Below are 20,858 nucleotides of genomic sequence, written 5' to 3'. Positions count from 1 at the left end.
ACAATCTCATCAACTACTTTTAAAGGTAGGAGAACTGGAGAAGATAATTATATTCTTTGGTTAAAATAAGTGTTAAATAGCTCTATATTCTGATTGAACTCTTGTGTTTGTTCAGTATAACAAGAGTCTCTCTGTAATCGTTACTGTAGGCCTATATATGCGCACACATTACTTTCTTTGCATAATGTTGGATGGTTGTCATTAGGAGTCAAGCCCAAAGGGCGTATAGACCCCTTTTGTTTCCATGAAAATTCCGCCATTTTAGCAGTTTTGGCAGTTCTGACTTCTGAGCTATCGTTCTTCACGAAATTCGGCAATATGATAGAGTGCCGTGAGGATCCCTCAGGAACTGAAGCTCACACTCATTCGTCCCGATGAGTAAATTGTTATTGCTCGATCCACTTTTCGGCCTTTTTTGGGCCACGTCAAAGAATAACCACTCCCCTTGAAATCGCATTTCCATTCATGCGAATGGAGTCTGGACTCTGGTTACGGGACTACAGCGTTGGCTGTGAATGGAGTCTGGACTCTGGTTACGGGACTACAGCGTTGTCAGAATGGAGTCTGTACTCTGGTTACGGGACTACAGCGTTGGCTGTGAATGGAGTCTGGACTCTGGTTACGGGACTACAGCGTTGTCAGAATGGAGTCTGTACTCTGGTTACGGGACTACAGCGTTGGCTGTGAATGGAGTCTGGACTCTGGTTACGGGACTACAGCGTTGGGAATGGAGTCTGTACTCTGGTTACGGGACTACAGCGTTGGCTGTGAATGGAGTCTGGACTCTGGTTACGGGACTACAGCGTTGGCTGTGAATGGAGTCTGGACTCTGGTTACGGGACTACAGCGTTGGGAATGGAGTCTGGACTCTGGTTACGGGACTACAGCGTTGGCTGTGAATGGAGTCTGGACTCTGGTTACGGGACTACAGCGTTGTCAGAATGGAGTCTGTACTCTGGTTACGGGACTACAGCGTTGGGAATGGAGTCTGGACTCTGGTTACGGGACTACAGCGTTGTCAGAATGGAGTCTGTACTCTGGTTACGGGACTACAGCGTTGGCTGTGAATGGAGTCTGGACTCTGGTTACGGGACTACAGCGTTGTCAGAATGGAGTCTGTACTCTGGTTACGGGACTACAGCGTTGGCTGTGAATGGAGTCTGGACTCTGGTTACGGGACTACAGCGTTGGCTGTGAATGGAGTCTGGACTCTGGTTACGGGACTACAGCGTTGTCAGAATGGAGTCTGTACTCTGGTTACGGGACTACAGCGTTGGCTGTGAATGGAGTCTGGACTCTGGTTACGGGACTACAGCGTTGTCAGAATGGAGTCTGTACTCTGGTTACGGGACTACAGCGTTGGCTGTGAATGGAGTCTGGACTCTGGTTACGGGACTACAGCGTTGGCTGTGAATGGAGTCTGGACTCTGGTTACGGGACTACAGCGTTGGCTGTGAATGGAGTCTGGACTCTGGTTACGGGACTACAGCGTTGGGAATGGAGTCTGTACTCTGGTTACGGGACTACAGCGTTGGCTGTGGTATGTGATGTATGAAAGAGCGCCCCTCACTTCACGTGTGATATTTTATTTATTAGCCTACTCAAATGTCAAATAATTGCAGTCATCAATGTTTATATAGCTCTATTAGCTCATATTGGGTAGGCCTATAGCCTTCTATTTTTGGGCTTGAAACAAACTACAGCTTATATCCTATAGCTGCTTGCAGCTATATTTTCTATTTATTTCTAAAGCACAGCAAAGGTAAAATGTAACTTATTCCTACATGTGATTAAGCCACAATATGTTCACAGTTGTTACAATGACACTAATGAAGGCTTTGTTCCATTTAGTGTAGGCCTACAGTGGTTCTCAAACATTTTAATTTTAAGGACCCCCATGACTCTGAGAGTGTGTACAACAGAGTTACACACCCGTATAAGGGTCTATTGGAACCCATTCAAGGACACTAGTTTGAGACCCACTGGTGTAGCAGTGTATCCTATCCACTTTCCAGTGAGCCAACATGCACCCTGACTCTGTTCGACCAGAATGGAACAGACAGAGCCTTCATTAGTATCATCGGTAACACCTGTGAAGGAAGTAGGGAAGTTCTTTTTTCTTTCCAAAATGGCGTGTGTGCAGAGCCCATTCCATAATGATCAGGGTTTATTTTCCTGTGCACGAAAACTACTACTTATGTGGTCTACCTACCCGTCTCTATGATAGGTACAGACCGTGTGATCATTGATAGGCTATCGTCACACATAATAAAATTAAATAACCATACGCACACGCTCCAGCGCGGATTCATGTCAAGTCCGCGCGCACGGTGACGGACGCGAGCCTTCGGCACCAAGGACAGCGGCTCCTGTGCATCAGGTCATTTAGAACTCCGTCCGCGCGACACCATGAGCGACGACACAGAGAGAGAGAGAGCTCCAGAACCGCGCGTTCTCTCTGAAACCACAACAATGTGAATCGATGGATTTTGATTATAGGCTGGGCTTATGTCATCACGATTTATTTTTTAATTTGTTTTTTATTTACAAACGGGGACACTGACGTCTGACGACATCAAGCAATTTAAACCCTATGATGTAAACGACGAATGCATGCAACAAACTGAATCAACAGGAACAAACGCGCAGAAATACGGAGCGTGCGTTTTGTTTTTGACAGTGGGTTTGTTTATGTATTTATTTATTTTCCTCTTAAACGACTATAAAAGATGAAATGAACGTCCGCTCGTCATTATACATTGACATTCCAACGCGTGTTATTCCCTGAGGGGTCGCAAGGACACGGTGGTGTCATCGACGGAGGTCGTGCTTTTCCCCGCAGAAAATGAAAGAACACTTCTCTTTTTACTTATAAAAAAAAAAGAGCCTCTCTTTATATTGTCATCCCCCCCCCTCTTCTGCTTTTTCTTCTCCTTCTGGTCTATAAACAAGACCAACGGGGAGGGAGGAGGTGAGGGGAGGGGAGCACCCAGCTGGGAGGTTCTGAATCTCCCCCAGCAGCTCTGTCGTTCTTCTCGCTGTCCTCCTCGCTGTCCTCCTCGCTGTCCAGGATGAGGCTTCTGTTCCTGCTCTCCGCCGTGCTCATGGTGCTGTGGTCGTGCGCCGCCCGACCCGGCGGCTGCGAGCCCAAGATCGTGAACATCGGCGCGGTGCTCAGCCAGAAGCGCTACGAACAGGTGTTCAAGGACGCGGTGAGCCAGGCCAACGCGCTGTACGGCCGGGACAAGTTTAAGATGAACGCCATCTCCGTCACGCACAAGCCCAACGCCATCCAGATGGCCCTGTCCGTCTGCGAAGACCTCATCTCCAACCAGGTAGGCCTATTGATCATCGTTCATCATTCATTCATGACTGTCTCTCTTTCTCTGTCCTCCTCCTGTCTGTCACTCTCTGTCTCACTCTGCTATTAGTCTAGAGCTGCCTGCCTGTCTTGCTGTTAATTGGATATAATTTGAATAACTCTGAGAGTGAAGAAATCGGGTCCATTGGGTCCATTCTCAGGTTTTAATTAACACTGTGGATCTGTCTTTCTGTCTTTCTCTGTGTGTGTGTGTGTGTGTGTGTGTGTGTGTGTGTGTGTGTGTGCGCGCGTGCGCGTGTGCGTGCACGTGTGTGTGCATGAGTTTCAATATAAACCCATAATAATTGTATAATGTATTCATGACATAGAATATTGCAAGTGAAGATTAATCGGGTCATATGGTTTGTTTCAAAATAAAAGCTACAGACAACAAAAACTGTTGCATGTCAGTATAAGAATGCAGGTCGAAGTGAGATATTATATAAACCAGTGGTTCTCAATCTTTTCGGGATCAGGTCCAATTTGAAAATCTCAAACGCACAATCACCAGTCGTCCATCGGCCCATGCATGGCCCCACAGGTTGAGAATCACTGATGCATATAAACCAAAGGACTATCTATACCTGTGGAAAATGGTATCAGGTAGTTGGTAAAAGGGCGACTCGTTTGGTATTCTGGAAAATATGTTCGTGCTCATGTTGTCTGAGCTAAGGCTGAGTCTGGGATGTGGTCCCTGCACCTTGAGATGGCCGTTGCCCGGGGTTACAGAGGAGGAGTGTGTTCGTAATTACTGCGATCTCAATTAAATCCAGACGGATTGTGTTTTAGGCATCCTTTATTGTCATGATTAGCAGACTATGTCAAAACCTAGATTTGGTTTGGTTCAGTGAATATTCAGAATATTTGCATTTTTGGAGCATCTATTCAGATAAATAATGTGATGGGCGAAAACTAAAAATGTATAATACTTTTTTCTTTTGTAAACGGTGTTTACCGTGTTGCTTTTGGCACCTTATAATCCCATGTAAGGCATGGATCGTAAAACGAGGCATAGAAATGAAAACTCATTTATTGTAATGTCACATCGTCACATGGGCCTATTGCACAGTTAATGTATCACATATACATGTTATTGCAATGTATCATATATATAGACTATAATGCAGTGATTTTCACTTTCATATCAAGGTTCGTTATTTATTTGGCATCTGAGCCACGGACCATTTGATGAGATTTAGCCTCTCATTGTCGTTGGATACGATTTTGTCCACAATTCCATGCCGTACTGATGTGGTACCATATATATAGGAGCAATAACAGGCAAATGTTGATCAAAATAAAAAATCTTCTACATTCTCTAATTGTGTAGACCTCTTGTAAATTAATCCATTTTGGGCGGGAACCCCTTTTGGTGTTAGCATTATGTTATGCTTTAGCTATTGAAAAATAGCAGATCTACAAGCTCATAGCGCGCCACTAGGTCTGCTATTTTTGAAAAATCGAAGAACGACGACATAGAAACAGCTTTTTCAGAAAACTGTCAGGATGTAGAAGACATTTTTAGAATCTGATCTCAGGTCAAAATGGGTTAAGTAATGCAGATGTTTAACAATAATTTAACTCTTGCAAGGGTAAAATGAAACCAAATGGATTTAATGTGTCACATACATACAGTATATACTGTTATGATGCTATAATGTTTCACATATAGATTGTTATAAATGATAATGTATCACATATATAGACCCACCACAGTCAGTTATTTTAGTATCGCTCACTCCGCTCTGTCCCTTGTTCCCTCTGCTCGTTGCCTCGCTCATTCCCTCGCTCATTCCCTCTCTCTTTCTCTCTCCCAGTGGGGGTGTAGCGGCTGCTGTTCTGCTGTGATCTGTCTGTGTTTACCACTGGGAGCCCAAGCATGACCCACAGTCACTGAGAGAGAGAGAGAGAGAGAGAGAGAGAGAATGAGTGAGAGAGAGAATGAGTAAAGGGAAAAATGAGAGAAAATATGAGAAGAAGTAAGAAGAAGAGAGATTCTCAGCTGTTGATATTGAGGTCATAATGTGACATTCAGGAATTGTAAGATTATCACAATGTGGAGGTGGGTAGCGATTGATTAGCGATTAGTTACACAGTGACATTTCTTCTGGGAATCGAATATTGATCATATTCACTATAGAAACATAGGCCTGGGCTTGGCTTGACATGTTAGTAATTGATTCTGTTCCCAATCTTGAGTGTTCATTGCAAAGGCATAGCTTTGCCTTTGCCTTTTTACCCCCCCGTTTCCAGCACAAATCACTGTAATCCTTTTGAAAAATTCATGCGCTGTTGAGATGTACTCCACCCCCTGGAGAGCAGTCCAACATCATACTGTGTTGGCTATCAATGGGTGCACTCATTTTTAAGTGGTGCAACCACTTCCTTAAGTGACTATGTGTGTCTCTGGGTGGGTGGGTGGGTGGCTGGCTGGGTGGGTGCGTCTGAGCACAAAAACAGCATGGTTGTTTTTCACCACCTGTGCGCAACCTAACACACACACAAACACATGCACATATTAACTGTATATATGGTGATTTCGGGTGTGCCAGTACAGTATAGTGACAGTACAGTACAGTTCAGTAGAGGGTACAGTAGATTCCGGCTCGCCGGAATCGGGCAGTTCGAAGAAGGAAGGCAGTTCGCACACTGGTCTGTAGCTCCCAGAAGCACTTTATTTCCAGAGATAGGCTAGGTTACAATACGTTTCGCCCCGTATGGGTCTTCTGCAGGTATGAAGAATGTATATGACCTGACGAAGACCCACACAGGTCCAAACGTCTGCAAATAAAGTGCTTTGGGAGCTACAGACCAGTGTGCAAACTGCCTTCCTTGTACGTATTTTCGTTCAGCACCTGTAGAATGTTTTGACATGTGCATGCTTCCCGTTTAGATGTCTGTTCCACCACTTTGTTTTTGTTTTTTGAGCCTAAGGGGGGGGGGGGGGGGGGGGCTTATATATGTTTTATATGGTGTTTTGTATGTGTAAATGTCATGTATGAAAAACTAATAAATAAAGTAAAAAAAAAAAAACATGTCTGCGTACGACAAATAGTGCAAATACATGATCTACAAGCTTATTACAAATTTGTAAGTGAACGCCATCTGTTTGAACGCCAAGTGTTCATGTTCATGATAAAATAGCACCATTTTATTCTACTCGGTCTGTGTCTCATAGGAGGGCTGTGTGGGCAGTTCAGAAACCCGTCTACTAGTGACATCATCATTGAGCAGATTTTTTGTTTTTTTAATACTGAGATTTTTATTATCGCAATAATGATGATGTTTAGCTTGGATTCCCCATCAATGATGTCATTGGTTGACGCGTTTCTGAACTGCCCACAACCCTCCTATGAGACACAGACACATTTTATTTGCTATTTTTATCATGAACATTAAAGATAGGTTGAAAAGTGGTGAAGTCGTCCTTTACGGGCTCCTGACCAAGACAGGGTCCAGTTCAGTTTAGCCAGTTTCCCAGTGCTTGGCCTGCATGGTGTGCGTGCGTGCGTGCGCGTGTGTGGAAATGACTGCGTGCGTGCGTGCGTGCGTGCGTGCGTGCGTGCGCGTGTGTGTGGAAATGGCAGGCTCTAGACCGGCTGGCACCGGTTAAAATTCAGAATAGAACCCCATTAGGCTTTCCACACATATACTGCGGAAAACCCAGTGGTGGTGATGCGACACATCACGGCTGACCTGGATGGCATTGACATAACGGTTGGGCAGATTTAAACTTGAGCCGGCACTCAATTCAAAACGGGCCTTCCTCCTGGCAACAGAGGCTCATTAAACAGCGGTGAGAAATGGGCTTTCTCGATTAAAACAAAAGGCCACATTGTGTGTAAACACGAAACACAAAGCAGTATTATGTTTAGAGGTGTATCCTACTACTGTAGTTTTGTCTTGCCGTTGCAATGGACTCTTTATAACCCCCGAACCCAATAAAATGCCTAGCAATAATAAAATATGAATATTCTGAAAAGCTGACTACAGAAAATTATAAATTGAAGGGAACTATAATCTTCTAAGGTGTTACTAAGTGGATGAGTGTAACAAAGTTTGAAGTGTAGCTTGCAGTAGAATGACATGTTCAGCTTCATCCTCTTTTACCATCTGTCACGGTTTCCCACATCTCTCTAGTCTAAGTGCGTACACCTGGGTTCAACTTCAAACACATTCTGACATCAAGGTTTTCTAAACACATTCATGTTGCGTGGAAACTCAGATATGCTTTCTGTTTTGTGCATACACACATATTACACAGATAGACAGCAAAAACACACACAAGCTGGGCGTGGAAGGCCTGGAAAATGAGGGTTTAAAATACAATGTGTCCAAATGGATTGTTCCTTTCTCATCTTGATGATTCATTAGACAAAATATGCTAATGCATTTTAAACTTAAGACATGGTCTGCATCTCGGGTTGAATAGCAGATGTACGCAAGCTCGCACCGCGGCACCAAGTGACACGCCGTAAGCTTGTAAAAAATCTGCTGTTTTTGGATAATCAACACTAAATTCTAAAATGACCCAGAGGCTTATCCGGGTTTTGAGGAGAACTTACATTATACATATTGATGACGTGCTCATAACATCTCTATAATTCATAGCAGGAACACTAGAAGTGATGTGCCCTTTGGTACCCCATACTGTCTTCTACGGTTCAGCGTGCTGAAATTATATAATTTGAGTATACCTTATTTAAAATATGGCTTCATGAACACTTAACAGTGATTCTTTACCCATGCCGAGTATCAAAAATAAGCATGAGAGAAGAACAGATCAGATCTTTGAAGAGTCTTTTTTTTAATGACCGCCTGAAGTCAGATCAAAGCATCACCACGAGACGTTAAATCTAAAGAACAACGTTGTGTAACTGGACAGTTCACATCAAAGCAACAAGCAGAGCTTTTTAACATTTCCATGATATTGTGTTTTTTCCCATGTCTCCACTTCGTGGTTGGTGTTTTAACCCATTGAAACTGGAAAAGCATCGGCCATTTCAGATTACAGTTATAATGTATATGGTTTTATACATTGGTTTAGTACAGTAGTTCTCAAAATACAAGCTCATGGCGCGATAGTTCATGCCACACTGCGAGCTTGTACATCTGCTATTTTATTTTTTATTTTTTTCCCACAATTTTGACAGCAATTTTCTCTTCTGGGGGTCCCTGGCACATAACACTTTCAGATGGGGGTTCGTGGCCAAATACAGTTTAACCCATTCAGGCCTGACGTCGAAATTTAAAAAAAAAAGTTTTCTAAATCATGACATTTTCGGAAAGATTTGAGGCAAATTTTAACGATTTTTCAAAAATAGCAGACCTACAAGATCATAGCGCGCCACTCGGTGGCGCGCTATGAGCTTGTAGATCTGCTATTTTTCAATAGCTAAATTATAACATAATGTTTAAAACACCAAAAGGGGTTCCCGCCCCAAAATGGGATAATACAGACCATGATTTTGGTCGGTCCTTGGCATGAAGAAGTTTGAGAACTGCTGATTTCGAAGGCGTTTGTAGAATCTGCCTCTGCTTAAGAATCCTCATGTCGAAGTTAAATTCAATATTCCACAAGTGTATTTCTGTGGCGCTATAATCCTACAATCTTAAGTGTATGAATAAATAGTCCCCAAGAGATAGCGCTCAGTGGCAGGAATTGTACTTTGGGTTTTTTTATATTATAGTGTCATTATAACCTGTGCTGGCTGTGTAAAGATAAATTGCTGTTCTTCTGTGAGGAGAAATGTACCTGGCCTTGCTGGCCTCCTTATATTGTTTGCCTTTTTATCTTTCTAGTACCTAGACGTTTCTTTCTTACCTGTTGTTTCTAGTAGCTGTTTTTTGTGTTTTTCTTTAATGACTGTTGTGACTCCAAGGCAGCTGAATTTCCTTAAACGGATCAATAAAGGTCTATCCGTATTCCAGGCATCCTTAGTCATTTCTGCCTCTTAGTGCTTTACCTCTGTACTATTTAGTGAAAATAAACCTATTCTGTGTGTGTGTGTGTGTGTGTGTGTGTGTGTGTGTGTGTGTGTGTGTGTGTGTGTGTGTGTGTGTGTGTGTGTGTGTGTGTGTGTGTGTGTGTGTGTGTGTGTGTGTGTGTGTGTGTGTGTGTGTGTGTGTGTGTGTGTGTGTGTGTGTGTTCTACTTTCTGCAGCGTGAATATGTTTCAAATTGTTCAATGATTTCCGCGGATTCGTAATGTCAGACCCACCGTCACTTGAGGCTATGTAGCAGAAATAGCCATTCGGACGCAAGCTGTCCATCTGGCATATGGCATCTATCTACGCTAGCCCAGGGGTTCTCAACCCGGGGGTCGCGACCCCTCGGGGGGTCGCCAAATTATTTTAGGGGGTCCCCAAATTATTAAAAAAAAAAAAAAAAAAAGATTTATTTTAAATTTTTATTTTCACGATTTTTCAAAAATAGCAGACCTACAAGCTCGTAGCGCGCCACTCGGTGGCGCGCTACGAGCTTGTATATCTGCTATTTTTCAATAGCTAAATTATAACAATGCAAAAAACACCAAAAGGGGTTCCCGCCCAAAATGGTTTAAGGTTATTGTAGCAGTCAATTTATATTGGGGGTCGGGAGGGGGCGGGGCGGGGGTCCCGAGACATTGCCAAAGCATTTCCGGGGGTCCCTGGCCAAAAACGTTGAGAACCCCTGCGCTAGCCAACTATAATGCTCCTGTACATCTACCTCAGGACAGAAGGCCCCACGTCGAAATGCCCATTACATGTCTGGTTGCACACTAGTTGACAATCTATTCACGTTAAATAGAATATCTAGTCACACCAACACAGTTCTTGTGAAGTACTGTAGTTTTGTTCATATTGGATTTGGAAAATATTACCGTGACGATTGCAACATGCAGAGGAAAAGAGAGAGAGGGAGACGGCGTGCTTAATCCAACGACGCTATCGACCTTTTTTACAATTTGACAGAGAGAGAGAGAGAGAGAGAGAGAGAGAGGGAGAGAGAGTGAGACAGAGAGGGAACAAGAGAGGGAGAGAGAGAGTGAGACAGAGAGACAGAGAGGGAACAAGAGAGGGAGACAGAAAGAGAGACACTGTTCATTTAAAGCCCATATGTCTGAATATCGCCAAGATATTTACAGTATAAACATATATATACACTGCACATACCTATGATGTGCATATATGCATGCATGTCATGTGCATGGTTACGTCGGAGAGAGAGACAGAGAGACAGAGAGAGTGAGACGGAGACAGAGAGAGACAGAGAGAGACAGAGAGAGAGAGAGAGAGAATCTCTGCTCAATCTCTGTGATTCTTTCTGTCAGACGGCATGTTAGCCTCATACTGTACAATACCCGCACGCACATGCAGATACGCACACACATACAGTACCACGCACGCGCACGGCGCAGATTCACGCTCGACTGAGCGCACCTTTCTAGTTAATAGGATTTCTTTTAGGAAGGTGATTTATTCTGACGTGGTGATGATGATGATGACATGATCCCTCTGTACAGAGAAATATGGTATAATCAACACACACGGGCCTGGTTCAATGGACAACAACATGGGTTTATGAAGGGCACTGCATCATGTTTAATAGTTTGTATAATGCATGGGAATAAACCAGGCTTGTTATCTGGGGCTATAGCAGGCATGATGCAGTGCTTTGCTCACTTGGACAGGATCATGGCTGCAGTATAGAAACCAGCAGTAGTGGAAAGTAGCTAATTACATTTACTCAAGTACTGTACTTCAGTACAATTCTGAGGTACTTTTACTTTACTGGAATATTTCCAAATTTCAGTACTTGTACTTCTACGCCATTACATGCCAGAGGGAAATATTGTACTTTTACTCCACTATAATTACAGTATTTGAAATATTTAGTTACAAAACACACACTTACCACTTCAGCCCTATACATTTCAGCCATTTGAAAATAGCCGATAAGCTCACAATGTGATGGATGTGACGCATTGTGAGCTTGTAGATCTGCTATTTGACAGGGATGTTCGGATCAGTCTGTATTCTTTCACATGAAGGCTTTCAAGTCACACACAGTGACATATGACCACCTGGTGGCCTCTTTGACAACTGCAACCAGCATGAAGCCAAATAGAGAATAGAAAGTTAAGGAACACAACACAGTCAAATTAGACTGACTTGTTACTTTGCGAGTTTGTCTGCGTGAACGCTGTCGTCCAATAATGCTAATACTAAATGTCACGATCTGTCACTTCTGTTCCTTTGATTTTGTAATGTACTATATTACTGTACGTTATATATATTTTTTCCTTCGTAGTATTGTCTTCCTTTGCAGTTTTTACCTCTGTTCTCGCTCCCCTCCGGCCACTCGCCCACCCTTTCCTTTCCTTTCCTTTCCTTTCCTTTCCTTTCCTTTCCTTTCCACTTAGCTCAATCCCCTCAGCCATGTCCCGTATTGATTCTTCATTGTTTTCACCTGTGTAGCCCTTGGTGTTTAAAGGCCCTTCATGGACACAATATCTGACAGACTGACTGTGTTTCTGCCAGCTATTTCACGTTTGTAGCTTGTTCTGATGATTATTCTGTGAGTAGTGAGTACCCATGCATGTCCCGTTCCTGTACCAGGTCCCAGCCTGTCGTCAAGAAAACATGTTTTACCCCGCTCATTCCTGCGCCTGGATACTTTACTTACTGTATAAGTAAAATGTTTAGGTATTTATTTTACTTTACTGGAGTATTTAGTATTTACAATTTTCATTACTTTTACTTCTATTCCACAGATCCACTACATCTCTGAGGCAAATATTGTACTTTTACTCCACTACAATAATTTACAAACTTTAGTTACTACTAGTTACTTTGTAGATTTTGAATCTTATTACAAAATAGAAAATACACATTACCCACATTCAGCCCTATATATGTTTTGGTAATTTGAAAATAGCCAATCTACAACCTCATTGTGAGCCTGTAGATCTGCTATTTTCAAAAGATTTGTTTACATTTTATGCATTTGAAAACTTGTGAAACCGGACATTTTGCATACACTTTCTACTTTTGGTACTTTAATGTATATTTTGATGCCAATACTTTTGTACTTTTACTCAAGAAAATTTTAAGTATTTCTACATTGCGGTATTGATACTTTTACTTGAGTAAGAAATGTGAGTATTTTCTCCACTCCCTGGGATTCACTTTAGCCATGTGCCATTTCACCACCCTGTCCTTCTATACGTGTGCAAGCGTGCACGTGTGTGAGCGTGTGTGTGTGTGTGTGTGTGTGTGTGTGTGTGTGTGTGTGTGTGTGTGTGTGTGTGTGTGTGTGTGTGTGTGTGTGTGTGTGTGTGTGTGTGTGTGTGTGTGTGTGTGTGTGTGTGTGTGTGTGTGTGTGTGTGTGTGTGTGTTCTAAATGAGGCCAACATGGCGTTGTGTTGGTCAGCTGCTTTGTTGTTACTCAAGTAAATTTTAAGTATTTCTACATTGCGGTATTGATACTTTTACTTGAGTAAGAAATGTGAGTATTTTCTCCACTCCTGGGATTCACTTTAGCCATGTGCCATTTCACCACCCTGTCCTTCTATACGTGTGCAAGCGTGCACGTGTGTGAGCGTGCGTGCTAGTGTGCAGTGTGCGTGCGTGTGTGCGTGTGTGTGTGTGTGTGTGTGTGTGTCTAAATGAGGCCAACATGGCGTTGTGTTGGTCAGCTGCTTTGTTGCCATGACAGAAAGAATCAGAGAGAGATTTTCTCTCTCTCTCTCTCTCTCTCTCTCTCTCTCTGTGTCAGGATAGAGGGATTACATGCCAGTGGATGATGATGTATATCAGACCAGAGGGAGAGGGAGCGAGGGAATATGAGAGAGAATGAAATGACCACAAACACATCAGGGCTGTGCTTCAGGCAGTTCAGTTCAAAAGCTGAGTGAAAGGAGGATGCCTAGTTCATTCAATTACTTTAATACAGCGTAGGCTGTGTGTGTGTGTGTGTGTGTGTGTGTGTGTGTGTGTGTGTGTGTGTGTGTGTGTGTGTGTGTGTGTGTGTGTGTGTGCGTGTGCGTGTGTGTGTGTGCACGTGTGTCTGTATAGCACTGACGTTATGAATAGCTTCTGAGGTGCGTGCGTGCAAAAAAACTAATTTTATATCTTTCAGTTTGATAAACTACTATTTAAAAGTAAAGGCATTTGATTTAATAAACTACTTTTTAGAACTAAAATAATGTAATATCTTTCGTTTGATAAAATACTGTTCATAAATAAAGTAAAGGGATGTTTTTCAGCTTCATACACTGCTGTTTAGAAGCTTGTTCTACAAACAGCACGAGTGTGCTGTTTGTGGAACAAGCTTCTAAACATCTGAAACCCTTTACTTGTCTTTTTTTTGTGGTAAAAGCGCTCAAACTTTCTTCTTTCCTGCCTTGATCCCCCCCTTTCTTATTCCCTTCTTTGTTTTCTTGGAATAATCACACGATGGGAACTATGCACAAAAACATCCATTTCACCCACTTTTTGAGGGGCGCTATGCCCCGCTGTGTGTGTGCGTGCGTGTGCGCGTGCGTGCGTGCGCCCCATAGCGATGATTTGATTGGCTGAGGGCTTAAAAAGTGAGTACAGAAAAGTGAGGACGCCCATTGTGATTGGCCGGAAATGTGATGATGTATGATGATAAGTGCGCCCCTCACTTCACACAAGTGTGATTTTTCTTTTTTTAAACTGTGATGTGACAATGAAGCTGATTAATAACGAATACATAATAATGGTTTGTATGTCTCCAGGTTTATGCCATCCTGGTCAGCCACCCGCCCCAGTCCAACGACCATCTCACCCCCACGCCAGTGTCCTACACGGCGGGCTTCTACAGGATCCCTGTGGTGGGGCTGACCACACGCATGTCCATCTACTCCGATAAGGTACCTGATGGAGCTCATTACATCACTGGTTCCCAAACACAATATGGGTCACACGCACATTTGTGCGTCACACGGACACATTGTTATGGGTCCCTTTGTTTTTGTTTTCCTACATTTTGTTTTGCATTATTATTATTTCAACACATTTTCAAAAAACATTCCCAAAAAAGGATAATTTTTCATGAATTAAAATAAAATAAAATAACTTTTTCATACATTTTCAAATCTATCTATGAATGCACCATGTCTCTGTATGTCTGTCTGTACAGTACGTACGTGTGTACGGCTGTAATGCACGTAACTCGAGAACCGTTCGCCCAACCGGCATCAAATTCGACACACGCGTTCCACACCCCCACAGGGAGTGCAGTGCCCGGTGTCAAGTCGGTCGGAGAAAGAACCACCCACAGTCGTGACAACATAAACTTCAAACAGCCGAAAGATCAGCTGTCAACCTCGCACCAACCCTTTTAGGGTAATATCATTCAATGGCCTTTGATGCTACGTGGGTGCACAGCATGCATAATGTTTTGTTGATGCTTTGATTTGACTGTGTCGTACAGCACTTTGGTCAATCTCCATTTAAATGTGCTCTATAAATAAAGCTTGATTTGATTCGATTATAGCTAAAATAGGCGACCCACAAGCCCACAGCGCAGCAGTGCTTGTGGCCAGCTATATTTATTTGTTGTAGTAGGACAAAGTAAATTGTGCCTAAAGTGGTTAAGGATTCTAGGTTGGTGCGCAGTACACCATCACCGTGCTAATCGACATGTTGGCTTAAAGGTATATTCAGTGATTTGACTTAATTCAAATATCACTTATTTTTTCTTTTTTTCTGGATAATCCTCCCTACTATAGAGTGTGCTGACCATATAAGGAAATCCTCCCTGTCCCCAGTGAGCCCCTGGGGTCAAAACACCCTAGTTTCAGTTTTGGTGGCGGGTGGCAAAACCTTCATCCAATCAGGATGAGAGGGGCCTTCCTCCAATCATGATCGAGTGGGGGCGGGCCTTGGTGCACATGCTGTTGGCCTGTTGCACTTCCCCCCACTGTAGAGCGTGCATGTGCACATTTTGTTACCGGGGCGGACTGGGTGGTTTTCCAAATCACCCAAATCACTGAATGCTCCTTTAACCATGCGAATTAACCCTATAGCGGCCCTGTTCTGGGCATGCAGGCCAACATTCATCGAAAATAAACGTTTCTGTGAAAATAGCAGATCTACTAGCTCAACACTGTGAGCTCGTAGATCTTCTATTTTTGGTGACAGGATTTGTTGCAGAGGGGAAAAAAAGGGAGAAGGCCAACTTAAAGAGCTACTAGAGCCACTAGAGCTCCCCCTAGTGGTGAACAAAGTAGGGTTTATGATAGACCTGCCTTCATCAACTTCATCGTCATCATACTTATCACCACCAGAAGCTGCTGCATCATTGTGTTCACCATCATGGCTGACATCGTCATCATCGTCATCATCATCATCATCACCCCCACCCCCACCACCACAACAGGTAGGTGTGTTTCCTCTGAAGTCACAGAAACATTACAGAATAGAGATAGAGATGAGATGAAGTGATACTAGGAAGTTGAATAGAAGGACTCACAGCGTTCGATTCCCGCTGTGGGCGCTGGGGGCGTGTTCTCTCTTCCGCGTCATCAGCGCCCATCAGTGGCGTCATGGTCGTAGAACGCAGTACCACGCCGTGGTACCAAACAAAATGTGACGTGGACGTGCAGGTACGGAACGGAACAAACGGTGCACACGCATGCATGCTATAACACATCCCCCTAGATTTGAGAGAAGATGCACCTAACCTCGCATCACCAGACTTCGCACTGCACCGCACAGCATCACCAGACTTCGCACCGCACCGCACAGCATCACCAGACTTTGCACCGCACAGCATCACCAGACTTCGCACCGCACAGCATCACCAGACTTTGCACCGCACAGCATCACCAGACTTCGCACCAAGTACCCAGTGGTACTTAGTGTAGTTAAGTCTACTTTTGTGTTTGTGTGTCTAAAACTCTCATCCACTATTAGGCTATCAGCTGTTCTGTGCGCATGCACACATGTAGGCGCGTGCACGTGCGTGCGCGTGACGTGCCGTGCCGTGGTACTAAAAAATAAATCACCATTACACCATTACAACACCAGGAAAATTATATCCAAAGAACCCCCTCCCATAGCCTGTGGGTACACCGTAACCATGACAACACAGCCCATGACCATAACAACAGATCCCATAGGCCGAACTGCCAATCTCCGGCGTTGACACAAAAACTCTTACAGCTTACATTTTACATTTTGGGAAAGTCAAAAACAGTAGAGGAGAAGCATCAGGAACAGACCTACTAGCCTACATAATCTAAGTATATATGTAGGATAATAATGTAAAGAAATAATGATGACTCTCATCTTTAAATCACATGAAAAGACCAGTTAAGTATACCATATGTTATTCCAGGAGAATAGAAAATGTATTAAAAATCACTTATACAGTAAATCCATTCATCATTCAACGGGTCGCCAGAAAGACCAAATGGAACTACAGGGGCTCAGACAGCCCGTTAATTATTGCGTTTTAAAATATTTACGCGTTTTAAATGAATGGCATTTATTAGCATTGACAGTTTGCTGCCGAGTCCTCCAGGAAAAGCTGGAGGATGTGACAGCAAAGTGATGAAGCTGAACTGAGAATGATAAATGCATATATGCCATATTGCCAAATTGAAACAATTCATATTTTTTTCAAATAACAACATACTCTCAATCCATAATATACGGATGTTCCATTTACCCTCAACTTCTAGTTTTGGTTCTGCTTCTGGCTCCAATGGGGTTCCTTTTTAATTACTCACTGTTCTTTAGCTGATCCTGCCTGTCATTTTGGTATCCATCTAATTATCTCTGCTCTCCCCTCCACTCCTCTCTCCTCTCTGAAATTTACAGTTGATTTTGTCGACCATACATTATTTTGTCGGGCCTTGATGGCATCGTAATGGTTGATTTTACAGTTGGTTGCATGCTGAAAATAGCAGATCAACAAAATCCAACACCCGTTTTTGTCAGTGAAGAAAGGTAGTCGACAAACATTTTTGACGTAATTAACACGAGGCCTGCCAGGAACATAGACACGTAGAATAGCGTACCGTGCCACACCCGGAAAAGCCGTTTTAACAGCGATGTATTCTTTAATGCATGTTTTAATACGATCGTATCGAAAGCTACCGTTCGTTAGCTCTGTTATGCTTCTGAGCCAATGGCCGCGGCCATTTTGAAGATGCGCGCGCATCCACTTACATCGCCTGCTCTGTTTTCAGACGGCTGTATCTCACAGAAGCGACATTGGAGGGGTCGCTTTGTCCCAGACAAGCGCTTTCAACGGCCTGTAGCAGGCGCTGTGATACTCGCGGTCCACTTTTTCCACCACCGACCGAGAGAACAAGCACCAGCTTCGTCAACACACACGGAATGGTTTCATAGTAAAATGCGATTACGGATATTTGGCTTTCAAAGTAAGTGTTATGCGCGATAAAACCCTGGCAGGACGCGGCGGAGGGATTGAATAATGGTAGCGGTAAATGGGTTTTAACACTGATACACACAATCAATATGTTATCAATATTAATCTCATAGAAGTCTATTCTCTCCACAATGTCTCTTCTCTTCTCTTCTCTTCTCTTCTCTTCTCTTCTCTTCTCTTCTCTTCTCTTCTCTTCTCTTCTCTTCTCTTCTCTTCTCTTCTCTCGCAGAGTATCCACCTCTCCTTCTTGCGTACGGTTCCTCCGTACTCCCACCAGGCTCAGGTCTGGTTTGACATGATGCGGGAGTTTCGCTGGAACCACATCATTCTGATCGTCAGCGACGATCACGAGGGACGCGCCGCTCAGAAACGACTGGAGACGCTGCTGGAGGAGAGAGAGACCAAGGTGAGACAGCCACCTGTCTACCCTGTTTGATAGAAGACATAACCGTACACACTCTCTGTACGTGTGTGCATATTTAATAGTGGTGTCTATGTGATTCTGTTTCATGAATTCGCTCATCCATGCGTACACTCTAGCCCTGCCCCTCATCCCCCCTGGCTTTGATATTCTTTCAAAGCAACTTCTCTTTTGGCCTTTCTGTCATGTCTATTTGTCTTCTGTCTGTCTGTCTGTCTGTCTGTCTGTCTGTCTGTCTGTCTGTCTGTCTGTCTGTCTGTCTGTCTGTCTGTCTGTCTGTCTGTCTGTCTGTCTGTCAACAAAGCCGTCTGTCAGTCTGTCTGTCGACCTTCTTGTCTGTCAGCATATGTTTCTCTATCTGTCTGTCAAACCACCTGTCAGTCTGCCTGTCTGTGTCAGTGTATCTGTCTGTCTGTTGTTCAGCGGTGGTACTATATTGAATTTAAACTTCTCCAGTGGTTAGCCACAAATGCTACAGACTGACTGCAGGAATGATTCCAGCAGTGAGAGCGATTCACTATGAATCCAGAGCGATTCACTATGAATCCAGAGCGATTCACTATGAATCCAGAGCGATTCACTATGAATCCAGAGCGATTCACTATGAATCCAGAGCGAGCAAAAAGAAGCATATTATTAATGGGATAGTGGTGGATGTTTTTATTTATGCAGTGGTACCGCTGCATAAATAAGTCTTTCTGGGAGCATCAAGACGGTGCGCGAACCATCTGTCTGTCTGTCTGTCTGTCTGTCTGTCTGTCTGTCTGTCTGTCTGTCTGTCTGTCTGTCTGTCCGTCCGTCCTTCCACCTCATGGCAAGACTGTGTTTCCATCTCTACAGCACAACAAGGGAGCTAAGGGCTGGAGCCGCAAACATATCTAGCGCACACGTGCACACACAAGCACGCACACATATTCAAAACGCACATTCAAAAGACAGACACACAAACACACTACAGGGAATCAGACAGGGAGTGAGAGATAGAGAGAGGTATTACTGTGTCTTGTGTAAATTTAATGAGATTAAACAGGCTAAATTCTGTCAGCCTGCACTGACTGGGGCCATCAGGAGTGGAAAGCATGCTCAACTATTTTACCCAAGTAAAAGCCCTGTTACTTTGATGAAATTGTACTTCATTTAAATTACTTAATCAGTCAATCAAATCAGTAGATCCTCTGGGTTCAATAATGGATAGATCTAGGATAGATAGATGCCCTGGATTCTTTAACAAATATAGGAGTCAGACACACAAGAAAAGACAGTTACAGTCAAAAGAGTAATTGCAATTTGTTACTTTCCACCCCTGGGGACCATTCACCGTACAGATGAACAGGACGCAATGAAGATAGAACACACTTTCACTATCAACTTTTTGTAGAGCACATTTCAGCAAGTGCTTCCAACAACACATTAACAGCATTAAGACAACGTGCAAAAGAAACACACTACAAAAGGACAATTGAATACGGTTGAAAATAGCTATTAAAAAGTCAAGTGAATAGAAAATAACTAATAATAAGAATGAGAACTACAGTGCAGCAAAATAAACGAATAAAACAAAACTCAATAAAAGGCAGAAACAGAAAGGTCTTAATCTTTGATTTGATGAGAGTTGTAGCAAACCTTATGGCACTTTGTTCTAGATTTGTGGTGCATAAACATACTTGGATGTTGTCATAAATGTGACATTATTCATCGTCACTACTTTGATACATTTTGTCATAATCTAAATATAACGCCTCATGTATGTCAAGTCGGCTTACATGTAGGCCTATCTACAGAACACTAAATCTAAATGTAACATCTGCTATGTCAAGTCCCGAGTGTTTCAGAACACTAACAATCATACAGACAGGATTGATGTGTATTTTTAGCTCCCATGTCTTGACTTTCGTTCCATGTAATGGTACTTCTAATTTGAAAGGAGTCCGAAGGACAGATAAAAGGCCAGAAAGACAGACAGACAGACAGACAGACAGACAGACAGACAGACAGACAGACAGGCCGTCTCTCTGATGTGTTTGCGTGCCCCAGCCTCGCTTGGCGTCCCGACTTGAAGCAGAAAAAGTGGAGTTTTGTTGGAATGCTGCTGTGCCTCCTCATCTCTGACTGTCTATATAATCTTTTCCTGTGTCTGCATTATTTTCTCTGTTGCACCCATTACCCATCAGACTAAAAACAGGAACTATGAAAACCAAGACCAACAGAACTATGACTTCAGGCGAGGACCTAAGGTATACTTGCATGGTCAATGCACGCCGCCCAAAACCAACTCTCTGAGCTAGCTATAGCTACCCGGTTAGCAAACAGCAGTCAGCCCACAGCACTTCTCCCAGAGATAAACTCTATATCCTGGTGGCACGTCTTCTTTCAACCTTTTTGGTTTTTGGTTATTTATGATTTCTTCCACGCACTGAGAATGGATTTTTCACCACTAGCCAAGAAAGACGCCCTCTCCTCTCCTCTCCTCTCCTCTCCTCTCCTCTCCTCTCCTCTCCTCTCCTCTCCTCTCCTCTCCTCTCCTCTCCCTCTCCTCTCCCTCTCCTAGTCTCTCCTCTCCCTCTCCTCTCCTCTCCTCTCCTCTCCTCTCCTCTCCTCTCCTCTCCTCTCCTCTCCACTCCTCTCATAGTCTCTCCTCTCCTAGTCTCTCCTCTCCTCTCCTCTACT

General features: G+C 43.5%; 1 protein-coding gene across 1 annotated transcript in view; it reads left to right on the top strand.

Annotated features, from left to right (window-relative positions):
• Nucleotides 1-3,104: 3,104 nt before the first annotated feature.
• Nucleotides 3,105-20,858, top strand: part of grin1b (glutamate receptor, ionotropic, N-methyl D-aspartate 1b) — a gene marked incomplete at both ends in the record, with an annotated part of 57,197 nt that continues 39,443 nt past the window's right edge. Inside the window, 4 exons of the mRNA XM_079517011.1 lie at nucleotides 3,105-3,335; nucleotides 14,106-14,240; nucleotides 18,000-18,176; nucleotides 20,363-20,425. Coding sequence (XP_079373137.1) covers nucleotides 3,105-3,335; nucleotides 14,106-14,240; nucleotides 18,000-18,176; nucleotides 20,363-20,425 — 606 coding nt within the window. The remainder of the gene's footprint in view (nucleotides 3,336-14,105; nucleotides 14,241-17,999; nucleotides 18,177-20,362; nucleotides 20,426-20,858) is intronic.

The sequence above is a fragment of the Electrona antarctica genome, assembly GCF_951216825.1.
Source record: "Electrona antarctica genome assembly, chromosome: 12".
Lineage (NCBI taxonomy): Eukaryota > Metazoa > Chordata > Actinopteri > Myctophiformes > Myctophidae > Electrona > Electrona antarctica.
Note: the sequence above shows the minus strand (reverse complement) of the source record. Positions and strands in the feature narration are given on the sequence as shown.